Below are 25,952 nucleotides of genomic sequence, written 5' to 3'. Positions count from 1 at the left end.
TAATCATATTTCGATCAAAATATCCTTATATTTTTTAATATAAAAATAATTTTTTTAAAAAAAACATATTTATAAATATTTAAAATAATTAAAACATTTATGTCAAAAATAAATTACTCTTCGAGTTAAAACATAAAAAATGTTAAATCCATCCCTTTAAACCGATAATTTCCAAACTTTTTACATGTTGAATATTACTCTTCAAGGTTTCCTTCTTTAAAAAGCGACTTCATTGACTAAAATTTTGGTTTTAGTTAGAATGGACTCTTAACTCGTAACAACTTTGAAAATATAGGTAAAGAATAGTATAAAGTTAGGAGTAAGCTACAAAAAGTTTGGATCAGTGTCGGGTAAGAAGTGAAAATCTGAAATTAAAAGAGAAAGAGAAGGGGAAGGTGGGCCACGCATGTAGACTGGGAACAGTGGGAAGGTCGTGACCTGAGAACGCCCACGTTCCCCAAGTCCTGACAAAATCGAGAGGGCCCAGTCCAGTCAGTTTTTTTCAAAAATGGTGGACCCACGCGCTCTTCTCGAAGACACCCTTGCTGCCCTGCTGCGTCTTCGGCTCGCGTGGAGTGTACAAATGCATTCACTCATGAAATGGTGTAGGATCTCAACCACGACCAAACTATAAAAAAAATCGCGTTAATTCCGCTAGAATATTTCCTCATCTGAAGGTTTGACCTCACACAGTCACACTCCACTGGGTGGATTCAATGAAGGGTAAAGCTAAAGCCCCAAAAGTAGACTTTCACCTATCAATTATCTAAACTTAGAGTCTTAAAAGTAAGTTCAATAGGATAAGTAGAAGCATACATTCAGTTGTCTCCTCAATAAATGGGTCAAAAGAAGAGGAATAGGAGCATCTCCTCTTTTTTGGGCAATTTTTTTCCCTCAAACAAACTGATTTCATTCACATGACTTGCAAGACTGGAAGAATTAAAAAAATGGGGTCCAAACAAGGGAACACCCCTGACGACCCACATGGTGAAATGACTTTATATTATGACCTAACTTGTAGAATCTGCAAGCCTGCGATACAAAAAAAATTGAGTTTTACCCGCTCGTGCGCACTCCATGTGATGCTCTAGACACTGTGCCCCACAAATGCCGCTCAGCATCAGCCCCAAACCCAAAGTTACTGCACATTTGGTGTCTATCTAGAGTTGTTGTCATTCTCATCAAAGCCTGCACATAACAAAAATTAAAAATTAGTGAAGAATATATAATGATCTCGTCCCATTAAACCACTTACTCATCCATTCAACATCGCTATCCTAACCCGGTATGATTTCATTTTGGTTGGTGTCAAAATGACATTTTTCTCCAAAGAGTGCAAAGGTCTTTGCTCAATTGGTCAAGGGGCCCCCTCTGGGCTCTACTCAAATCCCTTTCCCTACCTACTGCGCTGGCTGTGACGTCCTTACATGCAAGGGTTCAAACATGAAACATACATATTTTTCCAGGATGAGGATCATAAGGGTAAGAGAGAAGTTTGTGTACATTCAACAATCAAAACCAGACCATTTATGGAAGCACCCAGTAAAGTTATAACAGCATCTTGATAGTGAAACAGCCATAAAGCTCAAGTTGTTCTGAAATAAAGAAAGCAGAGTATTCAACAAGCTCCAGCACTCTTTTTTCATAGTTTTTATGTCAACCATAAATGTAGCAAAGTTCTCTATACATTGACACTGACTAGACAACCGAAAAATGAAAATATCTTCCATTGAGTTGGACAGAAAAGGAATAGGAAGAATTTATGACCTAGAAGAGCACTCTTCTAGAAGTTTCATATCATACATTTGAAAAAAAAAGCCCAAAACCAAGGGATACAGCAATAGATTATAGATGCATGACAAAGAAGAAAACACTAAAATGGTAAGGTTAAGTTGTCTGTAAGCAAAGGTGTTCCCTTGTTGCTAAGCTCTTATTCAGTTCACCCAACCAACTCTTTTAAACTGATTCTTGACCTGGATCACCAGATTGGAATCTTGTTTTACTTGCACGACAAGTGGAAAAATCCTTTTTTCTTTTTCTTTTTCTCTCTATATTAAGCTAAAGTTCCATGGGGCCATGCAAGCAACTAAGAAGTTATCTGACTGGAATTTAGAAATAGAGGATAGTGTACAAAGCACAACTGCCAAAAGAAGTGGTTCCACTAAAAGGAAACAAAAGTCTCAATGGAGTAGTGAGCATCCCAGGGAAATTACTGTTACTGAAAGTGAGTTTCTCTTTATTGGGGACTAAAAATTTATTAAGGACTAGGTCATGTTTCTAATACTATAAAACACATGGGTCATATATTAGCTAGGATGTCACAATACTAAGGGATCAACTCGACCACAAGCTTCCCCCATAAAACTTGAAACCAGTTACCAATTATAAAAAATGAGGCTGAAGTCTATAAGCCAAGGGACATCCTTCTGCAAATCAATAGAAGCAACAATTCTTCTGGGCTATCAGATCTCTTCTCCTGATTACAATTCCCTGCAACATGGTAATAATCTATTCTTTTTCTGAGCATTTTGCAAAGTCAAATAGGTCAAAATAGCTCTCTCCATTTAACATGATTCTCAATAGAAATTCCAGAACAGAGTGTTTCTGTGAGGAATAATATTTGCAAATATTTTCTCATAGAAACTTCAAGGTCCAAGAAGATGTACTCAGAACATCAAGGCTAAAACATGAACATTAAGGACCCGACCTGGCCCATAATCCAATCCCACTAGGACTTCCAAATTGGGCCAGGAATCTATATACACATGCGTCTAAAATCCAGGTTCCTGTGCATCTAATCAGTTATCCAGTTAATAAACAGAAAAACTACAGTCATGAGGATCCTTAGTTATAATGGGCAGTATCCTGATGACATCTCCTGCATCAAAATGGATGCCCATATGTTCAAGTTGACTATTAAATTGACAAATTTTTTATGGAACATTCACCATATTATCTTACCATCAAAAGGAAGTAACCATCTTAATAATCTTAAAATCAAGAATTAGCCTAGCAGACCTCCTAAGTGCAAAAAACCTGAATGATGAGTACTGCTAATGTATATTGTACAAGATTTAAGGACCCTGCCCAAGCTTGAGTTCATCTCAACACATCCGTCAAATGCATACATAGACACATACTTAAGACCTATTCATATATAAGATACATACACATAGACATGAAGACACACTGTAGCCTAGATATGTGTGGACTTAGAAAGCACAACTACAAATAAAATGAAATTATTACTGTTAGATAATGTATAGTTATTTAGGTTATTTACTTTTCCTTTTCCTTTTACTTTTCTTTCCTTACTGTATTGTGGGTCCCACTAGCATGTATATATATACCCAAGTCCAATGTGTATTCTTTACAGTTTTTCAATAACAATAATTAGGGATTCTCCCTTTTCTCTCTCTCTCTTCACATGGTATCAGAGCCTAGGGAGAAAAAAACCCTAATTATTTCCGGTTTATCCGTGAATCCATTCTAGGAAATCTTTCAGTGACCATGTTTCATTCCGGTCACCCTTCCCATCTCCTAAAGCTTCTGATCAACCCTCACCGCCATCGGAAAACCCTCACCGTCGACAAATTTTCCAACGACCTTTTCCGGCGAAGTCCTTTTCCGACACCAACCATACCATCAGGTGCGCAAGGAGGAGATCTTCAACTTTTCTCAAAGCACCGGAAGAAGAATCCCAGCCACGTGCCAGCCACGCACGTCTCTTCTCCGACGGCCTGAATCTCACCCGCCGGCGCGTGAGGGCGGGTGGGGCATTTTCCGGCCACGCACTTCCACCTCCAGCCTCGCCTGGCGCCGTCTAGCCACCCTCCATCTGCACTTATGTCATCTGAGCCCTAAAAGTGCATTTTTTTGGGTTTTTTGTCTCCACCGGCCCTCTAAACCGACTTTTCGGCGACCTCCGGTGACTTCCTCTCCACCCCGAGCCCTGCACGTGTCTTAGGAAGTCCGCGATAAGCCGTATTAGGGCTCTCTTTGATCCAAACGTATTTCATTTACCAGATAAGTAGATATGGCTACTAAAAGTTCCCCTTTTTCCTCTGTCATATCTGTATCTCCTATGATTACTTCGGCGAAATTGGTTGGCAGTGAAAATTATTTGTCCTGGTCTGCCTTTGTGGAGCTTTGGTTTATAGGTCAAGGTTATGAGGATCACCTTGTTACGCAGGAGGCGGATATCCTTGCGGTTGACAAAGTACAATGGAGGAAGATAGATGCATAGTTATGTAGTGTGTTATGGCAATCAGTTGATCCTAAGATTCTACATCATCTTCGGACTTACAAAACATGCTTTAAATTTTGGAATCAGGCGAAAGGGCTATACACGAATGATATCCAACATCTTTATAAGGTGGCTTCTTCTATTGTCAATGTCATACAACAAGACATGGATTTATCTACTTATATTGGCCAGATTGCCTCTCTTAAAGAGGAATTCTTGACCGTGATGCCTCTTACTACTAATGTTGGGAATCAACGCATACAGATTGACAAGTTCTTCATGGTTCTTACGCTTATTGGCCTCCGTCAAGATCTCGAGACCGTCCACGATCAGATTCTTGGCAATTCCTCCGTTCCATCCTTGGATGATGTATTTGCTCGCCTCCTCCGTATCTCCTCCTCCACTCAGACTTTGTCATCTGATAACACTTCAGATTCTTCTGTGTTAGTTTCTCAAACTAACTCTCGAGGAGGACGCAGTGGTAATCGAGGTAGAGGCCAACGTCCTCATTGCACCTATTGCAATAAGCTTGGCTACACTCGTGATCGGTGTTATTAGTTACATGGGCGGCCTCCCCGCACTGCTCACGTGGCCCAGTCATCTGATCCTCAGTCGCCTCAGCCTCCCAGTTCCTCCACATCTCAGGGTATTTTCCTCACTGACAGTGAGTATGACGACTATCTCCGCTATCAGGCCACCAAATCAGCTTTTGTTGCTTCTGTTGTCCAGACTGGTAATGCTTCTACTTGTCTTACCTACACATCTTCTCTTGGACCTTGGATTCTAGATTATGGTGCTTTTGATCACATATCTGGTAATAAGGATCTTTTCTCTTCTATTACTACTACCTCTGCCTTACCTACTGTTACTTTAGCTAATGGTTCCCAAACTATGGCTAAAGGTTTTGGTTTCGCTCATCCTCTCCCTTCCCTACCTCTCCATTCTATCCTTCATGCCCCTAAGTGTCCTTTTAATCTTATTTCCATCAGCAAAATAACTCGCACTCTTAATTGTTCTATCACTTTCTCTGATAAATTTGTGACCTTGCAGGACCGGAGTATAGGGAAGACGATTGACATAGGACGTGAGTCTCAAGGCCTCTATCACCTCACCTCGCCTTCATCTGCAGTTTGCATTTCCACTGATGCTCCCATCCTCATCCACAGTCGCCTGAGCCACCCTAGTCTATCCAAGTTCCAGAAAATGGTCCCTAGTTTTTCATCTTTGTCGTTGCTTGCATGTGAGTCCTGTCAGCTTGGAAAACATACTCGTGTCTCGTTCCCAAAGCGTTTGAATAATCGAGCAAAGTCTCCTTTTGAACTTGTCCACACTGATGTTTGGGGTTCTTGTCGGACCACGTCTACTTTAGGATTTCAGTATTTTGTCACTTTCATTGATGACTATTCTCGATGTACTTGGTTATTTTTAATGAAAAATCGAGCTGAGTTATTCTCTATTTTTCAGAAATTTTATGCTGAAATCCAAACCAAGTTCAATTTTTCTATTCATGTGTTGCGCAGTGACAATGCTAGGGAATATTTTTCTACACCATTTACTTCATTTATGTCCCAACATGGGATCATTCATCAGTCTCTTGTGCTCATACTCCTCAACAAAATGGGGTAGCTGAACGTAAGAATCGACATCTTGTTGAGACAGCTCGTACTCTCCTTCCCCATAGTCATGTTTCTTTTCGTTTTTGGGGGGACGCTGTTCTTACAGCATGTTATTTGATTAATCGTATGTCATCATCTGTATTACACGATCAGATTCCTCATTCCCTTCTTTTCCCTGACCAACCACTTTATTTCCTTCCTCCTCGTGTTTTTGGTTGTACTTGCTTTGTTCATATTCTCACTCCTGGACAGGACAAACTTTCTGCCAGACTTCAAAAGGGTTATCGTTGTTATTCCTCTGAGACTCATCGCTACTTTCTCTCCACTGATGTCACTTTCTTTGAGGACTCACCGTTTTTCTCCACCTCCGAGTCTCTTCCTATTTCTGAAGTCTTACCCTTTCCCATTATCTCCCCACCTAATGCAGTGTCTTCTCGCCCACTTCAGGTTTATCATCGCCGTCATCGTGTCGCTGTTCCTCCTTCTTTGGCCGCGGTACCTGCTGACTCACTTCCTATCCCTTCGGCTTCTCCTGCCCCGGCTCTGCCTCCTTCTGCTGACTTACCCATTGCTCTTCGGAAAGGTAATCGATCTACTCGTAATCCTCATCCCATTTACAATTTTTTGAGTTATCATCGATTATCTTCACCCTATTCTACATTTATTTCTACTATATCTTCTGTTTCTCTTCCCAAGAGCACCCTTGAGGCTCTTTCCCATCCAGGCTGGCGACAGGTAATGGTAGATGAAATGGCTGCTTTACACTCCAATGGCACTTGGGATCTTGTTGTTTTACCCTCTGGTAAATCTACAGTTGGTTGTCGTTGGGTCTACACAATTAAGGTTGGCCTTGATGGTCAGGTTGATCGCCTTAAGGCTCGCTTAGTTGCTAAAGGCTATACTCAGGTTTATGGTTCTGATTATGGTGACACTTTCTCTCCTGTTGCCAAGATGGCTTCTGTTCGTCTATTGCTCTCCATGGCTGCTATGCGTTCTTGGCCTCTTTATCAGTTAGATATTAAAAATGTTTTCCTTCATGGGGATCTTGCTGAGGAAGTTTATATGGAGCAACCACCTGGTTTTGTTGCTCAGGGGGAGTCTGGTTTAGTGTGCAGGTTACGTCGTTCTCTATATGGCTTGAAACAATCTCCTCGAGCATGGTTTAGCCATTTTAGTTCTGTTGTTCAGGAGTTTGGCATGTTCCGCAATACAGCAGACCATTCCGTTTTCTATCATCATAACTCTTCGGGGCAGTGTATTTATCTGGTAGTTTATGTGGACGATATCGTCATTACAGGCAGTGATCAGAATGGTATTCAGACCCTAAAGCAACACTTTTTCACCCACTTTCAGACTAAAGACTTAGGGAAACTCAAGTATTTCTTAGGGATTGAGATAGCTCAATCCAGTTCCGGTATGGTTCTTTCCCAAAGGAAGTATGCTTTAGACATCTTGGAAGAAACCGGTATGTTAGACTATAAATCGGTAGACACTCCTATGGATCCAAATGTCAAACTTATACCAGGACAGGGGGAGCCTTTAGGAGATCCTAGGAGATATCAGCGACTTGTAGGTAAACCGAACTACCTCACCATTACTCGTCCATACATTTCTTTTCCTGTAAGTGTGGTTAGTCAATTCCTACAGTCACCATGTGATAGCCATTGGGATGTTGTAATCCGCATTCTTCGATATATCAAAAGCACACCAGGCCAAGGTGTGTTGTACGAGAACAGAGGTCATACCCAAGTTGTTGGTTACACAGATGCAGATTGGGCTGACTCACCCACAGATAGACGTTCCACTTCCGGGTATTGTGTTTTTATTGGAGGTAACCTAATATCTTGGAAGAGTAAGAAACAAGATGTAGTGGCCAGATCTAGTGCTGAAGCCGAGTATCGAGCTATGGTTTTGGCACCATGTGAACTCATATGGCTGAAACATCTTCTTCGGGAGTTGAGATTTGGAAAGGATGAACAGATGAAGCTCATCTGTGACAACCAAGCCGCTTTGCATATTGCATCCAATCCAGTCTTCCATGAAAGGACCAAACACATTGAAGTTGACTGTCACTTCATTAAAGAGAAGATCGCATCAGGATGTGTGGCGACTAGTTTTGTCAATTCAAATGACCAACTAGCAGACATTTTTACTAAATCTCTCAGAGGTCCCAGAATTAAATACATTTGTAACAAGCTTGGTGCATATAACATATATGATCCAGCTTGAGGAGGGGTGTTAGATAATGTATAGTTATTTAGGTTATTTACTTTTCCTTTTCCTTTTCTTTCCTTACTGTATTGTGGGTCCCACTAACATGTATATATATACCCAAGTCCAATGTGTATTCTTTACAGATTTTCAATAACAATAATTAGGGATTCTCCCTTTTCTCTCTCTCTCTTCACAATTACCAGAAATGCAACCTAGGTTTTTGGGTTTATTAAAGGATATAAGGCAAAGCCATGTATTGCCATTAAATTCTAAAGATTAATACATTTTCATAATCATGTCAGTTTGCAATAAGCCTTCACAGTTCTGTTTTCACATCAACCTCAGAGGTGATTATTTATGCTGGATTAAAGAAAGTCAAAGCAACAAAATGTTACTGAACCACCAAGATGCAAAGGGCTGATAACCTTGATTGATCATCTGTCCTGGACTTCAATCAGACATCCTTCACAGCTTCTACCATTAACATATAGAGTGCAAATCCACCCTGGTGGCATCCAGGCATTTTAGATGTCATGTCCTTTAAATCATTCTGGTGCAAAGAGAGACCGATCATTAGTCATATATAACAATAAACAATAGGAGAAACAATTTAAGGGTCTCTAATATTGCAAAAAGCTTGGATGCAAACAAGATGACTATTATTCAAGCTTGGTTCTGTTGAATATGGATCAAGCTCAAGGTTTAGTTCAAAACTTCAAGCGCAACCTGCTTATCTAAGCTATGCTAGTGTATTTTTACTTGAGCTTGCGCATGTTCATAAGCCTAATAGAACTTATAATTAACAAGCTTCTTGGGTCTGAAAGGCAAACATTTAATCTAAGGAACATGTTTAATTTAAAAAAAAAAATGGCTTTTATACACCATAAGAACTCCATCACAAACATTTGAACCTAGAACCTTTTGCACTATTTTTATATACATAACCCAGCTGCCCGGGCAGGGTTAATTTATCAACTAAGCTAGAAAACCAGACTTGGGCTTGGTTCAGCAGTCAAAAATTGCTCAACCATCAATGAAAGAAATGAAACAAAGAAAACCACTAATATTGCAATCACGATACCACCATCGCTGCCATCAACCTAACACCACCATCTGACCCCACTCCCTCATGACTACTGCACCATCACTGCCACCCATACTCCATGGCGCAACAACTGCTGCCTCCACATTACCACCAACACCACAGTTTCACTACCAACCCATACCAGCAATGCATTTTCCACCCTCAGTGCCACTAGTGCACCGTGAATAAACATGCCATGGGCAATGTTGGATTCAGAAGAAGAAGAAAAAAAACCCTCATCCTGTTATGAATTTTTAAAAAATAAAAAGCAAAAAGGAGACTTTGCCCCCTCTCCCTCTTTCCCTCTCAAAATATACATAGATAATGATTGTAATTAGATATTATTGGAAAAAATAATAGTAATAACGCTGATCCTCAAGCAGATTCTAATGATAGTGTTTAATAATCCTAAGTCATATCATTTTTTTTTTTTTACATGTATTAGGATTTTAAAAAAATATTTTATAAATTTTAAATAATTTGAAAAAAATTCTGTATAAAATATATTATTTTTTATTTTCTGCTTTATCTTAATCCATATTAATTTTTCATCTTTTCATTTGTTTATATGAAATCTTTTCTTTTATTATAATTTTTTGTATTTGATATTTTATTAAATAATTTTCTGACGGTGGGTTCTTATAGACTTTGAATTTTTTTTATAATTTATGCATTTTTAAGATTTAATTAAATAATGATTAATTTATAACAATACCCATATTATCATATTATAAATAAGTCTTTAAATAAATAAAAATTCATCACCCTCAACTTATTTATATCTAGTTATTTGAAAAAAAAAAATCTAAAATTTAATAGAGATATTATTGAATTTTTTTTAGAAAAAAAAAAAAAGAAGATATTTTAATACAAAAAATTACTAAAATTATTAAAAAATTTCTAGTGAGATTTCTTGCTTTTTTTTTCTTTTTCTTTCTTCCTTTCTGCTTTTTATTTATTTATTTATTTTGTTGAGAAATTCCATTGAATATTTAAAATATTTTTATAAAATCTAAAAGGTTTTTCTGCGTTTTCTTTTTTTTTTTGGGGGGGTTGTTTAATTTGATACATAAAGTTTCTGACTGCTGGATAGAATAAGTACTTCAGAGTCTCAAGATGAATGATATCTTGAGACCTTAAGAAGAAACAAAATTTGAACCTACCCTTGAAACAGTGTAAAGGTGCGTTGACTCATAGCCATCTTGTGCAGTAGAATAAAGTTGTTGAATTTCCTTAGAGTGAAGATTGCATTTGATAAAGAAAAAAGCGGCTGGTCTAACATTCAGCACCCTGCAAGATACTCCTATAAATACAGGATTGCACTGCATGATAATTGAAATGATAACATCAGATTCTTTATAACACATTAATATTTGGTAAAAGAAAAAAAATATTAAATTACCAAATTTCCAAAACAAAATATTAAACCATCAAATGTCCACTCAATCCATCCCACAGTTGTCAGACAGAGTATCTTATTAAAAAAAAATTAATGCACCAGAGAGAGTTCCCTTCAGCTACAGAGGTTCATTAAAACTCAGTAAGTAAACAGGAAACTATTTTAAAATGCAGAATTCATTTCACCAGTCTCAAGATGAACTTTGATTAAACCAAAAGATCACAAAACAGCATAGTAGGATTTCCTGGAAGAAATACCAACATCGTGTGAGGGTAGTGTGGGTGGTGAGGAGAAGGTAGAAACTCAGGAGTACCTTCCTTGTTTGTAAAGTTATCATGCAAATTCCCTGAAATTTTGGTGAAATTCCCATCTCTATATTTTTCTGACAATCCCTCCCCAGACAGCATTTTTAGCAATCATTTAAAATTCCTATGCCATATAATGTTACTACCAAGTTATTTGAAAGAGAGAGTGGAAATCACAAACAACCCTACATTGTTTCCTATCACAATAGATGGCGAAAGAAGAAACAAAAGATTGTTTCCAGTCAGAAGAATAGGAATTAAATAAAACAAGTGGATGCTTTCATATTAAAGCTCAGTGATTTGAAACTTACTAGGGAGGCCTCAGGTACTCCAATCTCTTCAACTACTTCACGAATAATGCTGTCAAACATCTCCTGAGAAACCTTCCTGTTAATAAAATCAGGGTCCATGTCTTTGTCAAACTGATGAGAAACTATTCCGATTTCTTGGGGCTGTCAACCATAAAAAAAGCACAACCAAACCATTAATGCCAATAAGTCAGATATTACCTGTTTGCGAATTGCAAAAGGATAAAAGAATGGTTTCTGTTCATCGTCACTCCATAGTAAGGAATAGGTAAACTACTTCTAAACAACTAGAGAACGCATGTAAATATGCAAATGTACCAAAAATCTGGAGGTCCAAAAGCAATGTTGCAAAACCACCCATCAGGACATACAAATAATGAAGGGTAAATGAACCTGTTTGGATGCTAAATAAAGAGGTGATGCAAATAGCCAAGAATTTCATAAATAAAGAGGTGAATAAATGCTTTATTCAGCACCCTGAGTCACTGAGTCAGGAGGCAAAAATTGGAAGTGAGCTTCTCCAATTAATGAGATGATTTGTGTGTCTGTGTGTCTGTGTGAAAGAAAGGAGAGTTTCCAAACATTTGACACCACTGACACTGGGAAAAACTTGGGAATATACCAATATACTCTACTGGAGCATAAATTAATCATAGTATTGAGATAAAAGATAAATTGACCAAATAGCAGATGATATCTATTAATTTCTAGATTAGCTACCTCTGGATGGCCTCCTGGGAACACAAAATGTCCAGGAAATTCCCCAACATTATTACTTCGCCGCAATACAACTATCCTCTTGTCGGATGTCTCTATGATTGCACCATTACCCAGCGGACTTGAGGTGTGTTGGCACCGTACAGAGTCATCTGCAACAAAGCAATTCTACATAATCTGGAAAGGAATAATCTAAAAATCAATCAGTAGAACACAAGGATCAAGGAATCCTAATTAGGAATCCAAGTTGATCCAAGCTGCCGAAGCAATGGAATGACATGAATGTTATCGGAATCAAAGCTTCACCTGAATGTTTTTACATTTTCTTTTGACTGGAAAATGTCACCTAGTATGACATTCATTTCTTGCAAGAATTTCTTAACAAATACATAAATATAGGCCATGAATTTAAAATATAATTTTAAAAAAGGATAAAATAAAAAAAAATAAAAAAGGGAAAGAACTACTACTTCTGAATTCATGGGTTTGTGCCACATAGGTGCAGTAACAACATCATGGATATGATAAGAGACATTTGGTAGATCCCTTTCATTGCTACATCAGAGAATGTGTTTGCACTGGTGGTAGAAGTACACTTCATTAGTATTCTTGAATATTGAGTGGTACTAACAGTTTACTTATTCCAACTTGTTGGGCACTTAATCTCATATAGCAATGTGTTCTACAACCCACATGCAGAGAATTTTGGCAAAAAAAAGGTCCATCCTACTTGAGCTCATTCAAGATATTTGAGACATCCTCAGATGAAAGGCCACTTTCACTGGCAGATCTAATAAGGATGGCTACTGGCTACTCTTTGTAGGCAGTATACATCACTTTTTTTTTTCCTTTCTTTTTATTTTTTATAAAAAATAAACAAAGGATCCTCTTATGCAATTGATAATTTAATTCCATACATCTTTACCTTCAGATGGAACCAGAAACTTTTCCCACAAAGGATTTAAATTTGTCCCCACAAAAGTCCTGATTAGCACACAGGTAACATAGATTGTTATATTAGATACAGAGCATTCATGAAACATAAATGAAAATAGAGAAAACAAACAACTAAACAAAGAAAGAAAAGAGCACAAAATTTCAAACTCATCTCCAGTTGTGGTCAATTTTGTAGACAGAGTCACAATTAAAGAATACCACAAGGAATATCTTGTTATTAGCATGAGAAATAAGTGAGTGCAATCAAGGTAAGACTGATTTCACCTATTTTTATAATGAAATCCAAATAATAAACTAAAAATTAGAGTTACAGGTAGTGCTGCAACTCAAGCAGTTGGGTTGGGTTTGCACCTAACCCGAGTCCAGTCCATATTAATAAACATTCAACCTGAACCCTAATACAACTTGACCTCTAACCCAAGATTCTCAACCCGAGCCCAACCCATTCCCATTTTTTCAAACATGAGTCAAGTTCAATTTAGGCTCAGGTATATCTTCTTAGACTCAAGTTGTATGAGTTGTTCAGGTTATATTGGTCAAATTTGGGTTAGTTTGTGTTGAAACTACCTGTAATGGCTTTTTCAACTTTTATCTTTTATACATTTTTTTTTTTTGATAAATCTATCTTTTATACATTTATACTAAATTTAAATGCCAAATAAAACAGCACTTTGAGATAATAAACAAAAAAAAACAATATTTATCTTTATAGAAAATATAATATAATATAATTGAATTTGACTTTTTTCTTTTAAAATGGCATAAATGGAATACTGGTGTATATAACAATGTAAAATATAAATATTATAAAATATTAAATCAGATTCTGGTTAGGCTCATGTTGCCCAAACCCTTAGACCAAGCCCAAACTGTAGTACTAAAAATATTTGTCCAAGCTCTTCCAAACATCGGATTGAGTCAACCTGCCCAAGTTGCACCCCTACTTACAGATGGACTCAAACTTTTCAACCTGATCTAACAGAAATTGAGGAGTCATAATATTCTAACCCCAACCACTGGCTAAATGTTAAATGTTAAGCTCACTTTGAAGTTTAGACAGGCATAACCATTGTATGATATTAAATATCTAAGACAACTGTTGAAAAAAATAGGATCGACTGAGATAATTAGCAAGATATTAGGAGATTTAAATGTACAAGATATTAGGAGATTTATTTATTTATTTATTTGTAATCTGTTAGACAGTTGTATATTGTTAGGTTGTTAAGTTGTTTCCTATTTTTGTGTTGAGAAAAATCCTCTATAAAGAGGATGTCGTGTATACAAAAAATAGAATAAAAAATATATTTTCATTTCCTATTTTGTTTGCATGGTATCAAAGCCGCCCTAATTCACCCAAAAAAAAAAAACCCTTGCAATTTTTTTTTTCCGCTTATTTCTTTTCCTAACTAGTAGCCATGTCTGACGTTTCTTCTGAGTCAAACCCACTTGTTTCCTCTTCCGGCCCAGCAACTAACCCTGCAACCCAAATCCATAATACCGAATCCCTCCTGTTCAGATTACCACCATTCGCCTCAGTTGTGACAATTTTTTAAGATGGTCTCAATCAGTTCGCACGTATCTTAGAGGGAGAGGGAAGATCGGGTACTTGACTGGAGACAAGGTGGCACCGGCATCGGAGGATCCTCTGTACACAACCTGGGATGCAGAAAATTCAATGGTGATGACATGCCTCGTGAACTCCATGAATGAGGAGATTGGCTCCAATTATATGTGCTACTCCACAGCCAAAGAATTGTGGGACAGTGTGAATCAAATGTACTCTGATTTGGGTAATCAATCCCAAGTGTATGAACTGACCCTTAAACTTGGTGAGATTTGGCAGGGAGAAGAATCTGTCACCAAGTACTTCAATTCGTTGAAGCTTCTTTGGCAGGATTTGGATCTGTTCAACAACTACGAATGGAAGTTCACTGATGATGCTAATCATTACAAATAGATTGTGGAGGCTCATAGGATTTATAAGTTTCTTGCTAGACTCAATGTAGAGTTTGATGAGGTTAGAGGACAGATTATTGGCAGAGTTCCTCTTCCTAAAATCAGCGAAGTCTTTGCTGAAGTTCGAAGGGAAGAAAGCCGCCGACACGTAATGTTGGGAAAGAAATCTAATAGTGGAACTGTTGAAAGTTCTGCTCTTAGTGTTGCTAAAGGTTCTACCAATAAAACAACTAGTTTTCAACGAGGACCTGGAGAAAGGCCATGGGTCTGGTGCGATTATTGTAACAAACTGTGCCACACTCGAGAAACATGCTAGAAAATCCATGGAAAACCAACAAATTGGCAGAACAGCAAGCCCGGAGAAAGAAGCAATCGTTCAAATCCCAAGGCCAATGCTACTGTCAATGAATCAGACTTAAGTCCCTTCAGCAAGAAGCAGATGGATCACCTTCTGAAATTGCAAAAATCCAATTCTCCATCGGGTATTCCTAGTGTTTCTCTAGCACAAACAGGTAGTGCACCTAATGCTTTTTCATATTGTTTCAATTCTACTCCATAGATAATTGATTCTAGAGCTTTTGACCATATGACTAGTTTTTCAAATTTGTTCAACACTTATTCACCATGTTTTGGCAATGAAAAAATTAGGATTGCAGATGGTAGTTTCTCACCTATAGCCGGAAAAGGCTTAGTAAAATTATCCGAGAACTTAGATCTTAAATTTGTTCTCCATGTTCCAAAACTAGCATGTAATCTTTTGTCTATGAGTAAACTTACCCAAGACTAATTGTCATGTTTTTTTCTATGATTCTCACTATGAATTTCAAGACCAGAACTCAAGGAAGAAGATTGGCAGTGCTAAGTTGATAGATGGCCTTTACTACCTTGATGGTGTTTTCTCCAATAAACGGGCTCAAGGCCTTAGTAGTGTTAGTTCTCTTTCTGTTTATGAACAAATAATGCTTTGGCACTTAAGACTAGGACACCCTAGTTTTCTATATCTTAAACATTTGTTTCCTACTTTGTTTAAAGGATTGGATTGTTCATCCTTTTATTGTGAAAGTTATTATTTATCTAAGAGTCATCGTACTACTTATTATCCAAAACCTTATGTTCCCTCAAAACCATTTAATTTAATACATAGTGATGTGTGGGAACCTTCAAAAATTACAACTATTTCTGGAAAAAAATGGTTTGTTACTTTCATAGATGATCATACACGTTTATATTGGGTTTATTTGATGAAGGAAAAATCAGAAGTTGAAACAATTTTCCAAACTTTCTATAACATGATTGAAACTCAGTTCCAAGTAAAAATTGGCATTTTTCACACTGATAATGGAACTAAGTATTTTAATGAATTTTTGGGTAGTTTTTTGAAAGAAAAAGGTATCTACCATCAATCTACTTGTGTGAATACCCCTCAACAAAATGGAATTTCTGAAAGAAAAAATAAACATTTACTTAAAGTGGCTCATGCTACTATGTTTTCCATGAATGATCCAAGATACTTTTGGGGGGAAGCTGTTTTGACAGCCTCCTATCTCATTAACCGAATGCCTACCAGAATTCTTAAGTATGGCACACCACTAGAATGTTTTCAAAAAATCTTTCCTTTATCTAGAATGTACTCTAACTTACCCCTAAAATTTTTTGGCTGCATTGTTTTTGTTCACCTACCTAATCATAATCAGTCTAAACTTGATCCAAGGGCAGAAAAATGTGTTTTCATTGGGTATGCCTCTAATAAAAAAAGGGTATAAATGCTATAATCCCCAAACCAGAAAAATGTATGTGAGTATGGATGTCTCTTTCATTGAAGATAAATCTTTTTTTAACAAAAATTCTCTTCAGGGGGAGAATGATGTAATGGAAGAAAATTTTTGGGATTTATCTCCCACTCCATTACCAAATACAATTTTAACTACTCCTCCACCTCTTATTTATAATCCTGGGGAACAATGTGATAAGACTTACAAAAACTCTAGTCATATAGTGCCAAATATTACTGTATCTGAAACAGAGGGAGAATAGTACAACCAAATACTGAGCATCTGATTTATACTCGGAGAAAGACTCATCAAAAGAGTCAAAGTCAACCTGTTCCTCTTGGTAATGACCAATCTCGATGATTACTACTCAAAAAGTGTTATTTGATAGCTTGTAATTGATCCTTTTAAACACTTTTGAGTAGTAGTTAGTGCCTTTTAACCCAATTAGCATGTTAAGGCCCCTTGCAATCAATTCTAATCAAATTGTGTAAGTTTTGGTGTTTTTGTTAGTATTTTGATCACCAAAGCATTATGAGATTGAGGAGAGTTTTATGGAATCCTTGGAAAGCAATGGGAAGCTTAGAGGCATGAAGAACCAAAGCTTTGAAGTCCTTTGCCATAAGCAAATCCGGAATGCAAGGAGAAAAGCAAAGAGGAAAAAACAGAGTGAAGAAAACAGAGGAAGCATTCTTGATGACAGTCACTGCAGCCACTTTTGGAGCACTTCCTGAAGTCCAAATTATGCATACAATATGTCATTTGAAAGCTTAGGAAGTCAACAATCCAATGCTTCAAACCGTGTGCAATTTGGAGCTGAAATGAGGAAGTTACAGCCTTTGGAAGACAACTGCTCCAAGCTGAAGGAAGGCTTCAGAAAAGTGCTGCGGAATCAGCACTTTTGTTGCGAGATATTTCGCAACACTTTTGCACAGTGCTATGGATTTCCCCTGAAGCTTCACGCCGCGATGGAAGCCAAACACCACAAAATGGAAGTCAACTTTGTGAAGGTGTTGAATCAGCTGGTTGCTATGAAGAAATTTCGCAGCCCCTCTTGTGCACCTGCGAAATTTCGCAGACCTCACTTGTCACCTGCGAAGTGGTCCTTAGTGCTTCCCGATATTTGTAACCGACACTTGGAGATATTTTTCATTAGATTTTTGTTGCCTAAATGCCTAAATTCTCCTTGTAAGTCACCAATGATAGGTTTCCTTAGTTTTTAAGCTAGGAATTTGGCAAAATATCAAGGGAATAGCTATCATTGTAATTTTGGTTTAAAGGGAGCCCGAGGAGCCTGTTCTGAGTGTGTTAGAGTTTTGTTTCCAAGGAGATCCTTTGTACAGTTTTGGGAAGGAAGTAAAATACAGAGCACTTGCTCTATTTTTCCTATTTATTCTTGTCTTCTCTTTCATTTTCATTTTCTTGCTAGCCAAACATTCTCTGAGATGTTTTCTCAGAGGATGAGAGGCTAGACTCTTTGTCTCTTGGAGCTAAGGTAACCGGGTAAGTTTCCACATGCATAAATTGGAAGTTTTGTTGTTTTAGTTTTTAATGAAGAGAAAGTGTGACCCGTGAATGGTTTCTACGTTTTTAGTTAACTTAAAACACCTTGGAGCCACCTGGGCCAACACTTGGTAAGGCAAGTGATCTCTAACCATGGAGATGCACTAGTTTACCCCTTGCGAGCCTCTGGTAGGTGACTTGAAGGTAGGATTTTCTAGAATAGCCAACACTTGGTAAGCTTTTGGACTCTTAGGAGACATCCATTAGTTACCTCTTGCGAGTTTTTGACGGGTAATCCAAGGTTAAAGATCACCTTGAATGGCAAGTGCTAGGTGAGAGGTATGAGCCATTGCAAGGTGCATCAGTGAGAGGGATTTAGTGTTTGAACCCATTAATGGGAAGCATCTGTACAACACCGGTTGGAGAAGGAACTATATGTTAATTCTCTAATGCGAGGAAAAGAAACAAGTGACCGGAACTCTCCTTTTTTGTATGAGGAATCTGAGCCTAGTGATCTGAAACTCCAAGAAACACTTTTCTAAGTAAAATCAGTTACTATTTTTGGTTAGCTTAAAACCAATCTTTGTTCAAACGTCTTTATGTTTTCTTTTAAAGCTAACCTTGAAATGAAAATGCACCAATTTATCTTTGAATTAATATCATTTGTGAAGTGAAAACCCATCCCAGTGAACGATCCTAGAGCCACTATGCTATAGTAGCTTTGTCTTAGCTACCCTAGTATATGGTGTAATAGGTTATAAATCTTGTTGATTAATCCCTCAATCAAGGAGCACCAGCTGGACACGAATCAGCTGAGACACCAATTAGGCATGAATCACTCGACCTTCGGGAACTGAAGCTCCCGACATCACAGGTAGTCCTACTCCTAACCTACCTTCAATTCCTTTCATTTCTTCTTTAGACTTCAATATTCCTATAGCCCTTAGAAAAGGTACACAAACCTGCACTAAATATCCCATTGCCAAATATCTATCCTATAAAAAGCTCTCTAAAACTCATAAAGCCTTTTCCTCAAAAATCTCACACATGTTGGTTCCAAGAAACATTTAGGAAGTCCTTGATGATCCAAATTGGAAAGTAGCAGTGATGGAGGAGATGAATGCTCTTAAAAGAAGTGGTACTTGGGAGTTAGTGAATTTACCTAAGGAGAAAAGAACTGTAGGTTGTAAGTAGGTCTTTACTGTGAAATGTAAAGCCGATGGGAGCATAGAACGATACAAGGCGAGACTAGTAGCAAAATGATTTACTCAAACCTATGGTATTGATTAGCAGGAAACTTTTGCTCTTGTAGCCAAGATAAACTCAATCAGAATTTTGTTATCTTTGGCTGCAAATTTCAACTGGCCTTTACACCAGTTAGACATAAAAAATGTCTTCTTAAATGGAGATTTGGAGGAAGAAGTATTTATGAACCTACCACCTGGATTCAAGGAGAAGCTTAGATCAAACAAAGTTTGCAAATTAAAAAAATCCTTATATGGTCTCAAATAATCTCCTAGAGCTTGGTTTGAGAGATTTGGAAAAGCTATAAATAATTGTGGCTACTGTCAGAGCCAAGCTAACCATACTATGTTCTACAAACACAGTAAAGATAGTAAGATTCTGATTGTTTATGTGGATGATATAGTTTTGACTGGCAGTGACAAAAAAGAGTTGGAGAGATTGAAAATAAGAGTTGTAGCAGAATTTGAAATCAAGGATTTGGAAGCCTTAAAGTACTTCCTTGGAATGGAGTTTGCTAGATCTAAAGAAGGTATATTTGTAAACCAATGTAAATAGGTCCTTGATTTACTTGGTGAAACAGGACACCTACGCTATAAACCAGCCGAGACACCTATTGAACCCAACATAAAATTGCTGCCCTCCAAAAATGATGAAGTGAAGGATAAAGCCCAGTATCAAAGGCTAGTTGGGAGGCTGATTTACTTGTCACATACACATCCGGATATTGCTTTTGCAGTAAGCATGGTGAGCCAATTCATGCATGCACCTGGACAGCAACACTTTGATGTTGTTTATAGAATCCTTAGATATCTAAAAGGGTCATCTAGAAGAGGTTTACTATTTAAAGGTCATGGGCACCTACAGGTTGAAGCATTTACAGATGCAGATTGGGCTGGAAGTGTAGTAGATAGGCATTCAACCTCTGGTTACTGCACCTTTATTGGAGTTAACCTTGTCACTTGGCGAAGCAAAAAACAGAATGTGGTGGCTAGGAGTAGTGCAGAGGCTAAGTTTAGATCAGTTGCTCTTGGAATCTGTGAGGTGTTGTGGATTAAACGACTATTGGAAGAATTGAAGATCTCAAGTACCCTACCAATGAAACTGTATTGTGACAATAAAGCAGTTGTTTCAATAGCTCATAATCCAGTACTTCATGACCGAACAAAGCATGCGGAGGTAGACAAGCACTTTATTAAGAAAAAACTCGAGAATGGACTGATATGTATGCCGTATATTCCTACTATTGAGCAAGTGGCTGATGTGCTTACAAAAGGAATTCCTACAAAACAGTTTGACAGACTAATTGGCAAGCTAGCTATGGAAGATATCTTTAAGCCAGCTTGAGGGGGAGTGTTGAAAAAGATAGGATCAGCTGAGATAATTAGCAAGATATTAGGAGATTTAAATGTACAAGATATTAGGAGATTTATTTATTTATTTATTTATTTGTAATCTGTTAGACAGCTGTATATTGTTAGGTTGTTAAGTTGTTTCCTATTTTTGTGTTGAGAAAAATCCTCTATAAAGAGGATGCCGTGTATACAGTTTAATATACAAAAAATAGAATAAAAAAAATATTTTCATTTCCTGTTCTGTTTGCAACAACATTTATTTATAGAGAATCTGTTTGTAGAGAAGGTTGTTCAACAGAAAAACAACATGGCTGCAAAAGGAAATGACGCAGATTTGTCAAGTTGGAGGAATGTAACACAAATTTGGTAGACTGGGCTAAGGACCCCTTCCTTGTAGATTCCATTTGCAAAGTTACATCTAAGGTTTCATGTTTTCATTCACTAAAAAGGCTTTGACAGTGGACCGCTTTGATTTCCATACCTAACCATCTATAATCAGCATATCTTCTATAAATCATATTTCGAGTGAGTTCACTATTATTAGTCAAGTGACCACCTGTCTAGATGAAGATCCTATGTACAATGGGCCCATCTATAGTCATGTTTTTCTCGATCAGAAACACAGTGATTACTGAGTTTGCAAGGTTTATGATCTAAAAGGCCCCATGATGCAGAAAATTTATTTCTTTACAGCCCTTCTTGGTCTCTTCAGAAAAGAGAAACAAAAAACTTTGAGAGTTGCGTCTAAAACTTGTCACATACAACATATAGAAGGGGAGAGAGGGAGAGGCGAGAGAAAGGGACCTATAATCTGTTAATCCAAGGTGTAGGCATACATGGGACTTCTCATCAGAACCACCTCCACCATGCATGATGTGTCCTGCATACTATGTAATGTTGAGTTAATAATTGAAAAAAAAACTTATCAAAATAATATGCAGAGTAAACTTTAGTGCATTGAAATTTTTGAATGATTAATGCATATAACACATGTGCATATAGCTTCTCAATGCTTCTGTTTATCAGCACAACTATCCTCATCTTTGTATTAAATACATTACTGATATCTCTTGAATCAAACACTTTAACTAAAAAATAAATTAATTTTCTTCTCTAACTTCTAAAACAATGAAATAGATGCTCTTTTAGTCATTGAGTGTTTTTAAACTCTCCACTTTGAAAATCTTCATAATCAATGAAAATTGCAGCTTAAAATTGAAGGGATGCAATGATTAAAATCTTCCCACCAAGAATCAATTGAGGCCACGGTCTAGGTATTGGAGGAATCCATGATGAAGCAAAAAACATTCAGTCCCCTTTCCCATCTACGATGTCATTTTTGTCTTACTTGCATACTTCAATCTATCAAGAGCTCTTGTTCTATGCCCTTTTGTGATAATAAAAGAAGAAATGCAAAACATGTTTCACATGAGACTTCAAAACCTTATGATTCCAATAATAGAGAGGATGGTAATGGTAACAAGTGATGCAATGCTTAAAACATTACCATCTTCAAGTGCCCTCTTGGCTTAATCACATTTTGGAAAACTTTATTTCTGGATATTCTTCTGAAATAAAACCAAGAAAAATTACATTGGGGAAAAAATGAGTAGTAAAAAATTCCTCAGCGTCGGGACAGTTGGGACTTCTATAAATATTTTGATGTGGTTAGAGAAGCCTACGGTTGCAACAAAATCTCTTAAGAATTTTGGTCTGCAATCAATAAAAAATATAGAACCATAGTTACAATTAGATAATTATACTAATGGTGAACTCCTAGGCTCCATTGGCATAATTTACTGAATTAAAGGGAAAAAAAACATGATATATTACAAAGAATTGAAGTATAAAGTCTAAAATTAGGTCAAAAGATTTAATGAGAGGATGGATAACATGAATCAATGCTTTTGAACGTCAAATGATCTAATGAGAGGATGGATAACATGAATCAATACTTTTGAACAAGTTAAAGAATTGTCACATGTATCAAATTTCTAAGACAAGGTATTCTAGATGTTTAAGTTACCACAAAACAAGTTTTGGGTTCAGGGGATACACCAAATGACAGTTGGGCAATACTAGAAATGAGATCTAACATACCTTAACTTCTTTGAGCTCACTGTGAATACTAATGCACCGTAAACAAGACTTCTTTTAATTTGGTTGTGTCCAATTTTTTTTTTTTTTGGATAGGTATAATTTGCTTGGTGTCCAAATAACCCACATCTCTTACATATGTAATTCCCCTCTTAAAAGGAGGAAATCAGGGGAAAATATAGTTATAAGTTTACGTTGCCCTAGTACTGCCTAGTTACAAAGAACAAGGGAAACATGTAGTCTTCTAGAACAAACGATCACACACTGGAGAGGTTCTTCTATCAAGTCTTCTTGTTCCTCACCTACAATTCTATGTGTATTCATGCAGCCAAGGTTTTTTGAGTGAGGGTAACACAATTAAGTTTGTGATTGTTCTCTTGTGTGCATGAATAGAGTCTAACAACAAAAACACATATGAGAAGAAAAATGAACACGCCATAACAACACTAGATATTAGCACAATTGTTTATTAGACAGAACTAGAAGGGAAGAATAAACTATATTGCATGCCAAAGACACAAGGCATGCATTTGATACAATAAAAACACACAAACACAGGTAATTCTTGAAAAGTAGGGACTTTGGTATATAGTATAAAATTATATCTTCCTCCTTTATCCTTCTTTGACTCCTCACTTATCATATTATTTTCTTTCCATTTATACTATTTTCTAATATTAAAAGAAAACCGTTGCATCACAATATGTCCACTGCAGGCTGACCATGAGCAAGTTATCAATAAATTATGTAATTTTGAAGTTCAAGACATATTTGGAGGGCATGGGATCAAGAAGGTAAATTGGCTCCTATAGATATCTTAGAAAGGTAATACTAACTCCATTGTCTTTTGAACTCTCATACAATATTCAATTTATCTCCTTCCACCTAACTCAGGTGCCTATGTCAAAACCCTCCTCGTGGGTGAATCTCACTAATTACTTGTGAGATTGTGTGATCGGTTTTCCTTATTCTCCATATTAATAATTTTATTCTCATTTAAATCAATGAGTTTGAACTTCCAGTGTGTTTGATTTCCTTAGACTAATATGTTTCCTTTCCCAAAATTAGAGTAGTGTGGAAGGTCACAACAGCTATAACCGAATCAAACAGGAATTGGGAGAAGTTCATGATTAACCATCAAATAATTTCGAACTGAACAGAATTGTAATATATTTACAAATGTTTGTCCTACTAATGCTGCAGCCTCCCTAGAATCATTTTTTAAGTCACCAGTAAACATGCTCTGTGCTCATGAAACAAACACTGACAATCTGAGCTTATTTCAAACAAGAATCAAACACGCCTTTCCCTACTCTATCATCTCCATGTCAATGCATCCATGTAACATTGAGAGTTCTTCATTATGACCAGTGGCCATCAGAGACATAACTATAAAGTACAAATTGTAAATACCCAACTCACTATCCTGTGGTGATGGTTATAGAAGGAGTCATGTTAATCCATGTCTTCACCAAATAACGTCATACCTATGCAGTCCCTAATTCCTTTATCAATAGTGAACATAAGATAAGAGATATAACGTTCATCATAGATGTTCACATGCATAACCATACACTGTCCAAATACACAAGCATAGGAGGGAGGAAAGTAAATACTCTGATTATTAATGAAAGAGCACTCAAATTGAAAAAAGTAAAACAAATAAATGATAAAATTCAGCCTAAACAAGCACCTGCAACAGAGGTGAAAGGAAAAGGACATCCACATACCCGAAACTTTGTTCCATTATATAATGATGCATTCTGTTGAACCCTTCCATCCCATATCTAAAAAATTACAAGAATCAATATCAAGAATCAGTTTTTTTCTTAATGCCTCTCGTACATGTACAAAGTATGGATCTCTCACATGTTCTCATATTGTCAATGTCATCATATAATCACAGATTCATTTTTAGACTGATGATCACCCTGTTCATCAAACTTCTCTACGATGGATATAAGATGACTTACGCAAACTTCAAAGTGGCCGCCTTATTTTAAACCAACGTTTAAGATTTCGTTGAAATTTCATAGGAAAAGAAAATAGATTCCTTTTATTTCACCTCAGATATGGAGTTGTCCAAGCTAATATCCGGATGCGGAATCCTATCAAATCGTTCGCTGAAATCCACAGAGACCTTCACCCAACGTCAACAGATAAATCGGATAAAAAATTAAGCTACCGTTTGGTTGATGAGAAAACCGACAAGAATACCGGAAAATGAAACTGAAAATTGGTGATAAAAAAGGCGGCCCCATCCAAATAAAGAAAAGGGGCAAAAGAGAGTGCAATGAAGATTGAACCATATGAATTAACTGCAAGTGGGAAATGAGAACCTGAGAAGGGGAAAGACCAGAGGGACAGGAGAGGAGAAGCCTACAATCAAGGACCTTAGCTTCTGCGTCTGCCATCGCCTTCTCCATTGAAATGCCTACTCCTCCACGCTATTCTCCACAGATATAAAGAAAGTTCTCAGACCTTAGAATTCTCACGTTTTTGTGCACCCAACCCAAATTCTGAGCTTTCTTTAGTAAACCAATTTAATATGTTAAATTCACTTAATAACTTAATTTAATTACTTAAGTAAATTAAGTATATTTGATAAAATAATTTAATGATATGATTTAAAGTAAAAAATAACTTTAAATAATAAGTAAAAATAATTAATTTACTTTTAAATTAATATTTTTATTTTATCTTTTTTACTACAATTTACACTAGTTACATTCACGATCTTTTTTACTATGACCTTTATTATTACGCAACATCCTTTACCCTAATTATAATTTATGAGAATAAATATGTCAATTGGATTATTTAAAATAAATTTTAATTTTATCAAATAAATTTAATATTTAAAATAAAAATTAAATAATAATTTTTAAATTAACAAGTTAAAGTATAATTTAACTTAATTTTGCCAAACACCCCTTAATCATTTAATATATAAAATTAATAATTTTAAAATGGTAATATTGATATTAAAAATATTTTATTAAAAATAAGATAATTTATTTGCATAATCTCAAATAAAGTTTTTCCAACAAGTAACATCTTCGTAACATACATACTAAGCTCTTTTTTTAATGTCAATTTTTTAATCTTATTTTACTTTTTTTTTATTTTTTTATATAAAAATTAAATGATTTAAATATATATAAAAATTATGTGTATTTTT

At 36.5% G+C, this 25,952-nt stretch overlaps 1 protein-coding gene across 1 annotated transcript; it reads right to left on the bottom strand.

The window, feature by feature from the left end:
* Positions 1 to 762: 762 nt before the first annotated feature.
* On the bottom strand, positions 763 to 25,256 carry LOC117916694 (nudix hydrolase 9). The gene is made up of 10 exons (XM_034832841.1): positions 25,111 to 25,256; positions 24,837 to 24,911; positions 24,502 to 24,558; positions 21,479 to 21,561; positions 12,815 to 12,873; positions 11,893 to 12,041; positions 11,176 to 11,316; positions 10,324 to 10,482; positions 8,502 to 8,626; positions 763 to 1,188 (listed from the first exon to the last, which is right to left on the bottom strand). The coding sequence occupies exons 1-9, from the start codon at positions 25,195 to 25,197 to the stop codon at positions 8,531 to 8,533; spliced, it is 906 nt and encodes a 301-aa protein (XP_034688732.1). The 5' UTR covers positions 25,198 to 25,256; the 3' UTR covers positions 763 to 1,188; positions 8,502 to 8,530.
* Between the last annotated feature and the right edge of the window lie 696 nt (positions 25,257 to 25,952).

This window comes from Vitis riparia, chromosome 6 (genome assembly GCF_004353265.1).
Source record: "Vitis riparia cultivar Riparia Gloire de Montpellier isolate 1030 chromosome 6, EGFV_Vit.rip_1.0, whole genome shotgun sequence".
In the NCBI taxonomy this organism is placed as follows: Eukaryota; Viridiplantae; Streptophyta; class Magnoliopsida; order Vitales; family Vitaceae; genus Vitis; species Vitis riparia.
This window is presented reverse-complemented; position numbering and strand designations above follow the sequence as displayed.